This window comes from Hoplias malabaricus, chromosome 5 (genome assembly GCF_029633855.1).
Source record: "Hoplias malabaricus isolate fHopMal1 chromosome 5, fHopMal1.hap1, whole genome shotgun sequence".
In the NCBI taxonomy this organism is placed as follows: Eukaryota; Metazoa; Chordata; class Actinopteri; order Characiformes; family Erythrinidae; genus Hoplias; species Hoplias malabaricus.
The window spans coordinates 55,222,982-55,236,838 of record NC_089804.1 but is presented as its reverse complement, the minus strand read 5'-3'; the positions used below and the strand labels follow the sequence as shown (position 1 = coordinate 55,236,838).

Here is a 13,857-nt window from a genome sequence, read left to right as displayed (position 1 = left end):
TATTTAACAATGCTCTAAACATTTGGGAACTAAGGAGACCAATTGCTGTAGTTTGGAAAGTGTAATGTTTTCCCATTCTTAGAATTCACCTGAAATGTTTGATTCTTGTTTAGATGTTTTTTAGTTAGTTAGTCTTTTTTTCTTAATTACATAATGTGCCAAATGTTTTTAATAAGTCTGAACTAATTTAGCCCCTCCTTTTAGGATAATGCTGTTGTAATCCATGCAAAACGTGGACTGATAGTTTTTCTCAAGAAGAAGACGTTGCCCAGACGTCATCATGTTGCTCCAAATCCTGTAGATATTGTTCAGCATTAACGGTGCCATCACAGATGTGAAATTCACCCACGCCATATGCGCTAATGCACCCCCTCACCATCACAGATTATAGGTTTTTGAACTGTGCGTTTATGATGTCAACATTGTAGCTTGTGTAATTTGGAAAATACACCTTGAGTGGAAACAATGATCCTCCCAGCCCCACGTCTGAGCATCTTTAATTCAAGGTTAGCTGGAACGGGGGGGGGGGGGGGGGGTGCTGGGATTAACAGCTAATTTGCATATGCGATAACAACGGTGTGTGAGTGAACACTGGAGGCGGTCCTCCCAAGTGGCAAAGCTCAGCTCAGCTTGCTCTAATATGTAAATACTACATCACCAGAAGAAGTAGTTCAGAAATGCGAAACACAGCCTCTCATCAGCATTTCTTTTACATTTTTTCGCATATTGATTTGCATATAAACGATGGGAAGTATTAGTATATAATACAGAGCTCTTGTGATCTGGATCTTCGTGGGTGTAATTTAGGAGCAGAGTAATCACACCAGGGCTTTCTAAGTGTGTTAGATATGATCATGAGAAATACACTAATCAGCCGTAACATTAAAGCCACCTCCTTATTTCTATTCCCTCGTTATCTGTTGCAAGAGCCCCACTGACTGTAAAGGTTCATTCTAAAGTTCGGCAGTAGTTTTGTGTTGCTCTGAATAATTTATTAGCCTCTTTTCACACTGATTTTCAAAGGTCTGGACCCCCACAGGACCATTTTATAGAGGAATTAGCAAATAGACATTGGATTAGCAAGTGTCCAAAAACGTTTTGTCATGTGGTGTACTTTATTGTTATGAGTTTTTCATTATAATTCATGAAAAGTTGCATGTGCAACCTTATTGTGTAGCTATTTTGAGCCTAATATAATGAATTACTTTGTAATTACTATGTAGTAAATGTGTAACAATAACTTTTTTTGCGCTATAATAATACCACTCAACATTAGAGGGTTAAACATGGTGCTAGTGTTTATCACAATTAGAAAAGCTAAAAAAAAACATGTGCATTGTATCTGTTTCAAGTTTTTTTTTCTTTAACCTTATTGACCACTCCTGTTCTTACACCACTGGTCTATTTCCCCCACCCAGAATGAGGTGGAGGTGGTGTACAGTAACTCCCTTTCCATTACAGTTGCGTGTATCTGAAAGGCGTGATTATGCCATCCCCTCCTGGTGCCAGAAATCTTGAGTTAAAGAGGAGCTCGCTTTGGTTGCCAGCACTGAACAATGGTGTGTTTGTGTTTAGACTCTGGGTAAACAAGAACAAGCCTTTGTACGCTGTCATCAGCCTCCGTTATGCTTATTATGCTCTAATAGCACATATCAGCCCAAGCCTGCTTGCAAATGGAGGCTAACCTCTTTTCTGGCCTCAAAGCAACCTTCCTGCCCAAAGCCGAGAGGCTGCTCTTAGAACACAGTCATGTTTGGACTCTGTCCTGGTGCTAGTTGTTGTTGGAACATGCAGGAGGCTGTCTAGCTAAGAACTGGCGGGGGTGGGTGGTGGGGGGATTTCAGAACTGGGAGTGGAGAAAGGCACGAGGGACTTAGAAAAACTTTGAGAGTGGATGTAACCTCCCTATTTTAGGGCGAATGCTTGGTGTGTAGGAGCCGAAGAGAAGTTGCGGCTAACAGAACGACTCTCTGGGTGCGCTTTGAAAGTTTGTGGTCATCTCAGAGCATACGAAAGCTAGAAAACCAGCAGAGAACCCACGTCTGAAAGAGGAACAACCACGGCAACAGACAACGAGAGTCTGGCTGAGAGGGCTGTTTCACCTTTGGAGGCTAGTGATGACACAAACCTGTAGGAGTCAGTCTCTGCTCTGGGGGGAAGACAACGTCTCTCTAGGGTTCCATGTGCTCTCCTCAGAGACGTCAGGGTTTTGGTGTCTGTGTCGGACATCCAGCTGTCCTCTCACATCGTTTGTCCACTGAAAACTCTCCGGTCTTCTCTCGGTGATGTGGCAGCTCTGCAGGGTGTGATGTGGAAGTACTGCATCTCCTCCAGGACCCACAGGTAGGAGGCTACACACGGTTGTTTGGCTGTTTTCTGAAATGAAGGGTGTTAATGGGGAGTTGGCCCACTTTGCTGCAGTAATAGCTTGGAACATTTCTGTCAGAATTTGATAGCATTCAGCTACAAACACTAAGGAACAAGTCGTGTGGTGTTAAAGGTGATGTTTCCTCACTATTTGCTGCTCTTGCCCTTGAAACCAGTCGCTCCAGTGTTTTTAAATGGGTTCATTTGCAGCTGCTCCAGAGCCTCCTGAAAACTACAGTGAAGTATCTGTTGAAGACATGTAAACTCTGTGCCGTTGTGGTCAGTTTCAGTTCAGCTGTGGGCCTGTGTTAGTTCCTCTAAAGGTGCAGCTGGACGTTTTTTTTTTTTCATAGAACTTTCAGGACCCTCAGTTAAAAAAGTAACAACAGCCGCCCCAGGTGCTTCTTCTCGGTTAGATGTTTAATCTGAGGTTTCTTGTGGGGAATTTGCATGACCGCCGAGTGAAAGTGAAAGCATTAGGGGACGTAGCCTACCCCTTTTTCACAAGGGAACACAGTTCTGGGTTTAAATGAAAGGTACATGACTCGCATTCGTCAAAATACCACAAGGGGCAAACTAGCTTATAAGAGCAGTTTTGCTCTTATAAATAAAATAAATCTTTTTTAAATAGTGTTTCCCTGAGTATTTTTCTGTTTGTTCTTATTTATATTACTTTTATGGGCACATGTGAGTGTGTGAGTGACTGGGTGAGTGTGTGATGCCCTGTGATGGACAGGTGAATGAATGTATGAATATCATTTTACCACATTTTCATAAATAAAAAGGTAAATAAATAGACACATAAAATTAAGTAAAGTAATATATATATATATTGCACATTCATTCATTCATTATCTCTAACCGCTTATCCAATTCAGGGTCGCGGTGGGTCCGGAGAATACCTGGACTTATTGGGCGCAAGGCAGGGAATAAACCCTGGAGGGGGCGCCAGTCCTTCACAGGGCAACACACACACTCACACATTCACTCACACACTCACACCTACGGACACTATTGAGTCACCAATCCACCTACCAACGTGTAGTCACCTGGAGGAAACCCACGCAGACACAGGGAGAACACACCACACTCCTCACAGACAGTCACCCGGAGGAAACCCACGCAGACACAGGGAGAACACACCACACTCCTCACAGACAGTCACCCGGAGGAAACCCACGCAGACACAGACAGGGAGAACACACCACACTCCTCACAGACAGTCACCCGGAGGAAACCCATGCAGACACAGGGAGAACACACCACACTCCTCACAGACAGTCACCCGGTGGAAACCCACGCAGACACAGGGAGAACACACCACACTCCTCACAGACAGTCACCCGGAGGAAACCCATGAGACACAGGGAGAACACACCACACTCCTCACAGACAGTCACCCGGAGGAAACCCATGAGACACAGGGAGAACACACCACACTCCTCACAGACAGTCACCCGGAGGAAACCCACACAGACACAGGGAGAACACACCACACTCCTCACAGACAGTCACCCGGAGGAAACCCATGAGACACAGGGAGAACACACCACACTCCTCACAGACAGTCACCCGGAGGAAACCCATGAGACACAGGGAGAACACACCACACTCCTCACAGACAGTCACCCGGAGGAAACCCACACAGACACAGGGAGAACACACCACACTCCTCACAGACAGTCACCCTGAGCGTATATTGCACATTGAATTTGATAAAAATATGAATTGTCACTGGGAAAAGAACAGTTTCTTCATTTTTATGGTAAAGTTTATGGACATGTTTGAAAATATAAACATTTATTTTGTATTAAAGTTCCACGCTCAGTGCTTCAGGAAATGACCTAAAAATGCAGAGCTACATTTACTTTGTACATGAGCTTTTTCCCAAAAAAATAAAGTTTTTTTTAATGCCTCAATCAATTAAAGAAAAATATACACAGATTTAGTTTGATGTATATTTCCCTCTCCTTGATAAACTGTGTACATACGTCTGGTGGAGAGGCAGATGGCAGCTGAAACCCTGCCCTGTTCCAGGAGTGTGCTTTACTGTGCAGGACCGTGGTGACACTCGAACCCGGGGAACCTGATCGGATCATATATCCGTCTGATATATCCCTGACCCGGGGCTCAGCCAGGGCTTTTATTTTCCACGGCTCACTGCTAACGTGACACCTGGCCCCGAGCCTCCAGCTCCGCCACAGCCGCTGGTGTGTGGGTGGGTCGACCGCAGACGGAGCTTAGGATGGAGGCTCTGGAGTGAGGGAATATACGTCTGTGTGATGTCTGAGGGAGAACACAGAGCTGCTCTTGTGTCTGCAGCTGAGGGCTCTGTGTTCAGTTCTGAAGTCATCACGAGTGAGAGCACGGACTTCTGTGAAAATTAAATTCACTCACTGTGTGGTGCTGTAACATCCGTTCTGAAGCCTCACAGAAAGAGGAGTGACCCCATGGTGGTGAGTATCGCACTCAACCACAGCGTAAATCCACAGTCAGCCTGTGGTGTGTGATCTGTGCTGGTTTCTGTTTCAAGAGTCACATAATGTTATTTGCTATAAAGGATAGATGTTATAGAAAGTCATTGTACAGCGTATGTGCACATTAATGTGTGAATCTGGGGCCTTCCAACTAGGGGTGTAAGAAAATATCGATACACTTGTGTATCACAAAATTATGTATTCTTAAAAACACATGTTTTTAAGAATGCAGTGCTATGTGGCAGTGGTTCATTCTGTGTTGTGTTTAAACTCCCGACCACTAGAGGGCACTCTTCTACTCTGTGTTCAGCCATTAGACTCTTCAACACAATTGTACACAAGTAACTTAAAGGGTACATCTACGGTTGTGGGGAAATGCTGTTTTCTGGGTTGTTTATGCTCAGAAGCTCCACATTGTTAAAGGCTAAGCACCAGCTCTATGAAAGTGTCAAACAAATAAATACAGTGGAGTTTGAGTTCCTAACTTGTGTTTATTGATCGTCAGAAAACATGTTATTTCTTACTAATTCAAGGAATAAGGTTTAAAAGACCGTTGGTCCCCCCCCCCCCCCAACGGTGTTGGGAAACTCTAATAGGCGTCTTGCCTGTGACGTAGATGGTGGACAACAACTCTAGAAGCTGCACTTAATTTAATGCAAAATGACAAAAAGGTGTGTTGTTTTTGGCTGCAATCATTCAATGTACAGTGGGACATCTGTGAACAAATGGCCCAAAGATCCCAAAATATCCAGAAAATGGACTAAATTTGTCCACTTTAAACGGGCACTTTGGAAAGGACCATCCGCTCACTCCGTTATCTGTAGCTCATTTCACTGGCGCTTTTCCAACAATATGGGCATGTAAGGACACCAACGAAAGGTGTTCAAGAGCCTCTGTAACATGGAGGTAAACAGGGTAAGGACACTCACTTCGCCTGTTTTAGTTGGTGTTAGTTAACGTTAGCTTGACTCGCTAAACTCGGTGCTCAGATTATACTCGGCTACGTAGCTGCATTACGGAGGTTTATAGTGTCGGATGAATTCGAGTTCGACTTCGATCACATTTACAAGAATAACGGTACCTCTACATTTGAGTTTAGCTTATTGCTAGGCTATTGTCATGAATAATGTTGGTTATTTAGCTAGATACCGTCATAACAGTCAGTCATTACGGTGTTTTACCTCGGCGTTGTTCAGCTGTTGTCCACCAGTGACGTCACGGTCGCGTTCAAGAATTTTCGTAGCAAGCTCGGGTTTTTCGGTCAATTTAATAAAATTGTCAGTTTTAAAGCAAATTAAGCTGCTATTTTCATTTTAATTCATACTTATATCTGTCAGTAACTACAATAATGTGGAATATTCATGGAGGTCCATTAAGTGGTGCTTAGTCTTTAAGGTGGAATGGTGTAGTTGAGGGTAAAATCGAGTTGTTTCTTCGTGGCTAAAGTTTTACTTATCTGTCTGTTTTTTTTCACTGTATAAACTACCACAAAAACTTTGTATTTTTAACTTACCTGTAAGTTGTTAAGATTTGTAGCACTTTAAATCTGCGTTTACTTTCATGCAGTTAGCACTCTCCTGAATTTAGAGTCAGTTCCATCTACAGGAAAAATAATTTAATATAACCCACCGATGAAGCAGGAATAGAGCAATGTCCTCATCTTAGTTCGTGTTTTTCAGCGAAAAAAAGAGCAGACAGAGGAAATATCCGATGTTAGTATGTAGTAGTAAGTATTTTTTTTAGGAATTGCTTTTATTCTTTAATTAAATAAACTGTGAACATAGAAATCAGTGTTGCATCCCACTTTTCTGATGGGAAATGAATGATATTAAATCATACACACTGCAGATATTGTTTAAAGCAAAGCACCCCATGGAACTAGCTCATAACTCACTCACTCGCTCACACACTCATTCACTCACTCACATCCTGTCTCGCTCACTCACTCACCCTCATACACACTCAGTAGCACCGCGGACCAATGCAGAACTTACAGCAGCGGCCGAACAAAGCCTTCTCCTGCTGCCTGCTGAGGATGGTTTCTGTAAAGCCCCCAGCTGCTTGACTCCTCCCATTCATGCTGAAGTTATAAGCAGTGTTTCAGCGTTGGCAGCCGGCCAGAATTACAACCCATTTACATCAGTAAGAAAATAAGGGATAAAGGAGGGGTAAAGAAAGGGCAGTGGAGGTTTTTATTTATTGTTTGTTTGTTTGTTAAAGTTTTATAACACGTTTATAGACCCCCCCCCCTTAAACTGGACATACATATATATACACATTCATTCACATACACACTCATTCACTCACACAGATTTTTTAGAGCAGCCAGTTCACCTCCTCCATGTTTTTGGGTTTGTTTGAACAGACACATGTACTCCACGTCCACTGGACACTGGGGTTACTGCCACTGTAGGTGTTTCTGAGGGACCTCTCCTGGCCCTGATGGGTTCTTGATGGGGGCTGGAGAGGGACTGCCCTCTGTGCTGTGATGGAGTGTGTAGCTGAGGGGAATGAGAGATTGCAGGTGTTCTGGAGGCTCTCCTTCTCTCTCTCTCTCTCTCTCTCTCTCTGTGTGTCTCTCTTGCTCTTCATATTTCTGATTTTGTCCCTCTTTTAGTCTCTCCCTCGGTCTCTCTCTCTTTCTCTGTCTCTCCCCCACTCTTGCTCACTCGTCATATTTTATATTGTGGTCCTCTTTTAGTGTCTCTCTCTCTCTCTCTCTGGTGCCTTTTGGTGCGTGTGTGCTCAGACTGCATTGACTTACATAACGGCACGTGAGCAGAGGGGGTGGAGCCTGGCAGATGAGCTCATGTTGCTGCAGTGCAGTGTGTGTGTGTGTGTGTGTGTGTGTGTGTGTGTGTGTGGTGTTTGCCTAAACTCAGGATTCTTCAGCTGAGTCCTCTCTCAGTAGTGGGTGCTCCCTCTGTTGTTCCGTTCAGAGTAGGAACAGCAGGCGGAGGCGTTGTGTAGAAAGAGCAATGTACGGGCACATCTGGAATTCACAGGAACCAGTGGCTTTGGCCTTATTTACAAATTCCACACACATCTACAACAAGAGGCTGCATTTGTAGTGGTGCATCACTGTTGCAATCACAAATGTTCCAAAGGCCTGTTTGGACATGAGGAGGTGTCTTTAGTGTCTCGGTTATTTTAGTCCCGTCTGAGTACACCTTGTCTGTCCATTTTAACTGATGCCCTCCCAGGTCAGTAATGATTATGGCACCAATCAGCTTTAGAAATAAATATTCTAGTTTTATAATAGCAATATAATAAATATTAGTGTAAATAAATGCTGTAGGAAAAGATACATCTTGCTGTTGTTTGTTTCAGCTGAGACAATGTTATATCAACTGTCATTTGGAATAAGACTTACAGATGGCTAATGTAGGCGTCCTGTGGCTTTATAAACAATGCCCTACAGCAGTGGTTTCCAAAGTGTGGGGGCAAGCTATTTCAGGGAGTGCAGCAATGTAAATGAATACATACATAATGCATGTCACTTGTATTAATCCCACCATAAATGTGATTTGTCACTTTGTTTTGATTTATTCAATAAAATGCTGTAGTGTTGATGTAGCATTTCCTAGTCCTAGTCAAGAGAGTATTCTCTTTCTCTCTCTCTCTCTCTCTCTCTCTCTCTCTCTTCCCACCACACACAGCTAGCCATCAAAGGCATCTGTCTAGAGGTGATGATGTGATAGATCTAGGCAGTTGGTGTGCTCCTCCAAGCGTGTTGAGCTACCAGGTGATGTCATATTAGCGGCAGTGTGAATAAAATGTGAAAAAAGGTAGGGACTGGCTTCCTGTGTGTGGAGGACGTGGTTGTCTCACTCTCCCAGGTTGCTGGATCTGGGTGTGATTAGTGGGGAGCAGTGGCTCTCAGTGGGACATGGTGATGTTTAATATTTGAGTGCAATATTTGTCTGTTTTTATCTGTGTTTTTAATTTGTGTGTGTGTGTGTGTGTGTGTGTTCATCTGGTATGAGCTTGTGTGTGTATATGAAAATATCCATGTGCCTGTGTGTGTGTGTGTGTGTGTGTGTGTGTGTGTTTCTGGAGCACGTGCTGGAGGCAGCAGTGGATCGTCTTCATTAACTGAGACAGAGAGGAAGTTAAGTGCTCGATAAATCTCTGGGCCCCCGGAGCTGAGCTGATTCTATTGGTCGTTCAGTGCTGATTATTCTTTTGAAGGAGGTTGTAATTGATGTCACTGATGTTCAGAGGTTCACTCTCAGATCTGGAGGACAGTCTTTCTCCAACAAAGGGCCCTGGTCAAGAACTTGAGAGGACTGGTTTAGTTTAAAAGCAAGCCCTGATAAAGTCATCTACCCAATGTAAAATGATCTATAATGAATAATCTATTGTAAACGCTCTGATGTGTACTGTTTCACCCAAGAGTCTACTCACAGCGGCAAAAGAGCACCCCTGAGCTTTAGCAGCTCTTTAGATTTATGCATGATTAACATTATAAGCATCCCTTGGCCTCCCAGTTTCCAAACCTCACAGTCACAGTCAGAGCAGAATCACACTGAAATATTAATAACCAGGAAACAAACCAAGAACATATTAAAATTAGCCTCTTATCCACCATGATATTCAAGGATGATTCTATTTCACTTTAAACAAGAGGGCAGCTATGTTGTAGTTTCTTTTTCCACCTTAAATGGGCAACTTTATGAGATTGAGCAACATTTTTATAGAATTGCGTGCCCCACCTTAAGTAGTGCACCTTAACATGATTAATTTATATCGCCAAATTTAGTTTTTTGTTAGAATTTCATGTTCCACCTTAAATGGGTGAGATTATGATGATGCTGAAGTTAGCTTCTTGTTAGAATGCTATGTTCCACCTTAAGTAATTTACCTGAAATGGATGACGTTACAGGGCTGAATGTAGCTTGTTGACAGAATTTTATGTTCCACCTTAAATGGGTGAGATTATGTTGATGCTGAAGTTAGCTTCTTGTTAGAATGCTATGTTCCACCTTAAGTAGTTTACCTGAAATGGACGACGTTACAGGGCTGAATGTAGCTTCTTGACAGAATTTCATGTTCCACCTAAAATGGGTGAGATTAAGTTGATGCTGAAGTTAGCTTCTTGTTAGAATGCTATGTTCCACCTTAAGAAGTTTACCTGAAATGGACGACGTTACGGGGCTGAATGTAGCTTCTTGACAGAATTTCATGTTCCACCTTAAATGGGTGAGATTATGTTGATGCTGAAGTTAGCTTCTTGTTAGAATGCTATGTTCCACCTTAAGAAGTTTACCTGAAATGGACGACGTTACAAGGCTGAATGTAGCTTCTTGACAGAATTTCATGTTCCACCTTAAAAGAATGATTTTATGAATCAGCTCCTTATTAGAATTGTATATCCCACCTTAAATAGTGCGACTTTAAAAAAGGCTGAAGTTAGCTTCTTATTGCAATTTAAGGTTCCACCTTAAGTAGAGCACCTTAAATAGGTGACTCGACAAGCTACTTGTTAATGCTAAAAGTAAACATGGTAAAATGAACTGTGTGAAAGTCAAAACACTCTTGGTCATCTCAACATCAAAATGAAAAACACGATGCTAATCATGTTTACCTCCAGGCCTCTGTCTGTGTGCCTCCATTTTGTGTTTATAGTTTCTCAAACACCAGGCGGCCATGTTCCTCTTTAATTACAGTTCATTATTAATGAACTGTGAAAAATTACAGTCCAGTCTAATCCCAGAAATCCACACCGCTGTTGGAAAACAGTGTTGTTTACTCTCAGCTTTTTATCCACAACCTATTTACACTCTGTGTGTGTGTGTGTGTGTATTTTCATTGCCAGGGATGGGTTAAATGCAGAGACACAATTTTGCTAAACTGCTGTGTAATTTTAAAATAAATAAATATATACATTTTTAAAACATGTCCATAAATATTTAGACGCTACTTATCATCGTAACCTTAAATGCAGTGTTCATTTCATGGAGATAATGGAGATGATTAAACAGGGGTACAATTCCCTAATTAAAAAGGGTGTCTACACACTTGTGGACATGATGTCACTGACACTGAGTTTTGTTATTACCATGGATTAAATAACAGTTTTTTTGTTTACTTTATGGATTAATTTGGCTTGTGAGAATAAAGATGTTTTTGACACCTTTGTTAAATGAAGTAACAACAACAACAAACAAAAACTGTTTGAAAAGTTCCAGCAGTTATTTCAGCAGCAGTTTTCTCTTGATCGCTGTTGTTTTGAAATCAGTAATCAAACTGACTACACACACACACACACACACACACACACACACACACAGAGACACACACACTCAAACGCACTCTTACATATTGTTATAATGAGCTCCCTCGAGTGGCAGTGGTTCCGAAGCCTTAGAATGCAGACAGGTTCTAACATTAAACATTCATTCACTCATTATCTGTAACCCTTATCCAGTTCAGGGTTGCGGTGGGTCCAGAGTCTACCTGGAATCATTGGGCGCAAGGCAGGAATACACCCTGGAGGGGGCGCCAGTCCTTCACAGGGCAACACATACACTCACACATTCACTCACACACTCACACCTATGGACATTTTTGAGTCGCCAATCCACCTACCAACGTGTGTTTTTGGACCATGGGAGGAAACCGGAGCACCCGGAGGAAACCCACGCAGACACAGGGAGAACACACCACACTCCTCACAGACAGTCACCCGGAGGAAACCCACGCAGACACAGGGAGAACACACCACACTCCTCACAGACAGTCACCTGGAGGAAACCCACGCAGACACAGGGAGAACACACCACACTCCTCACAGACAGTCACCCGGAGGAAACCCACGCAGACACAGGGAGAACACACCACACTCCTCACAGACAGTCACCCGGAGGAAACCCACGCAGACACAGGGAGAAGACACCACACTCCTCACAGACAGTCACCCGGAGGAAACCCACGCAGACACAGGGAGAACACACCACACTCCTCACAGACAGTCACCCAGAGGAAACCCACACAGACACAGGGAGAACACACCACACTCCTCACAGACAGTCACCCGGAGGAAACCCACACAGACACAGGGAGAACACACCACACTCCTCACAGACAGTCACCCAGAGGAAACCCACACAGACACAGGGAGAAAACACTACACTCCTCACAGACAGTCACCCGGAGGAAACCCACGCAGACACAGGGAGAAGTGTGTGTGTTTCTTCCATGTCCTCCTGCTTCCTCCCACAGTCCAAACACACACATGGAAGGACAGGGTGCATTGTCTGTGTGAAAGGACAGAAGGAGGACACTATTTTTCATCAATATTTTTCATCTAGACCCAACAATGCAGCTTCTATTGATTTGAACCCACACATTTGACACAATGCAGCTTTATAATCACTCCTTTACTGTGGTTTTGCTGTGTGTCCATGTGCTTGTGGTCTGTTAAAATATTGCACCATGATTGCAACCTATTTCAGCTTGTGTTTTTTTATTTTTATTTTTCCCCTGAACTTGTGTGCAAGCTTGCTTAGGGTTACACCACCATGTCTCAAAGTTTATCATCATCGCTGTGCCTGTAGGTGAGGCAGAGTCTGATCTGCGAGCTTCTTGCCCCCTCTGGAGGTCAGAAAAATGGCCACACACTCTGGCCCATGCTGAATCCCTCTCTTTTACCAGTGGAAGTGTGGTGCTAACAGTTTCTCTTTTCTGTGCTGGAGTTTGGAAGGCTCTGCTCTGTTTAGAGGCATATTCTGACAGATGTGAGGCTCATGAATGATTCAGTTTGTGTTAAAGTGTATAAGAGTGTGTGTTTGGGGGGTGGGGGTCTGCTTTAACATCATCTTTTCACTCCCTTGCCCCCAGCCACCATCAGTATCACACTCTGATTTTTTTAGGAGTGATTTCAGCTGATAAATGATACTGAATACAGGCTGTATGATCTTCAAACAAGGCTACACATTGAAATATCATGTTCTGGAACAGCTGCACATGAGCCTTAGTTCACCGTGTTGAGTTTAAATCACCACAGCATTAGTCTGTGGAGCAGTGCAACTTTTCTGGAGTGATGGAGCATCATCTGATACCTTTGGAATGAGTTGGAGTGGTCTGATCCAGAACGAACCCTACCCCAATATGTACATAGTGTGGTTTCTGCAGTGCTCAGCCCGGCGTAGCAACAACAGAGGCTGTATCCTCCCTACTACAGCTCAGTGGAGCATCACAATAATGTTGAAGCTGTAATTTTGAGGTCATAATATTACATATCGTCCCTTTAAGTGAAGACTTTGGCTGGTGTGTGTTCGCTGTTGGAGCCAGATGTTCTTTCTGTAAAGCTCTTGATGTGCTTGTCGTCTCCAGCTGTGTTCAGATGAGCGCAGAGAACATGATACGGACCCGTCCACAGCCGAGTGGAGGGAGCGGCCGTTAGCCTTGTGCTCTGGCTGTGTACATAAGCTCTACTTCCCTTTACCCTGGCCCCGTTCTGGCTCCTCTCCCCTAACCCCTGCAGAGAGTTCTGGCCTCCTCTCGGTCTCTTTATGTTCTCGCATAATTGGCTGCCATTCGAGGGAGCGGGGGTAATAAATGAGCTGGGTTTTAGTGTAGCGTGTAGTTGTTTACATCTTTATTTCGAATAATGGCTTCTATTGTTCCACTCTGGGCTTTAATAGACATTTGCATCATTTTGTGGAAAGCGTGCAGACAGTTTGAACGTCATGTTCAGTGTAAGTTGCTCAAAGCAGAGTCATAAAAAGCCCCTTATACAACTCTTATAATGAGAGTGGACCTTTCTGGACACAGGTGGGCAGTTGTGTGAATGTAGTTCACAGCATTAAAGACAATCTGATGCTCTGGAGCAGCTGAACATGAGGCTAAATGTTAGAGAAACTAAAAAATGGGGCATGGGAATAAGGGGAAGTACGCTCAGTGCCCTTGAGCAAGGCACCTAGTTTAATAGACTATTAAAGTATCACGTTTCATTCCTTCTTTTAAACTCAACGTGCCAAATGCCAAGTGGAGGATGGAGGTGTATACA

General features: G+C 43.5%; 1 protein-coding gene across 3 annotated transcripts in view; it reads left to right on the top strand.

Moving 5' to 3' along the window:
- The window catches only part of iqsec1a (IQ motif and Sec7 domain ArfGEF 1a), a 107,421-nt gene that overhangs the window by 19,859 nt on the left and 73,705 nt on the right, over positions 1-13,857 (top strand). Inside the window, exon 1 of one of the 3 annotated variants that reach the window (XM_066670235.1) lies at positions 2,127-2,343. The exons of the other annotated variants lie outside the window; for them this stretch is intronic. Coding sequence (XP_066526332.1) covers positions 2,309-2,343 — 35 coding nt within the window. The 5' untranslated portion in view covers positions 2,127-2,308. Of the gene's footprint in view, positions 1-2,126; positions 2,344-13,857 lie in introns of those variants that run through there. 3 annotated transcript variants of the gene reach the window in all.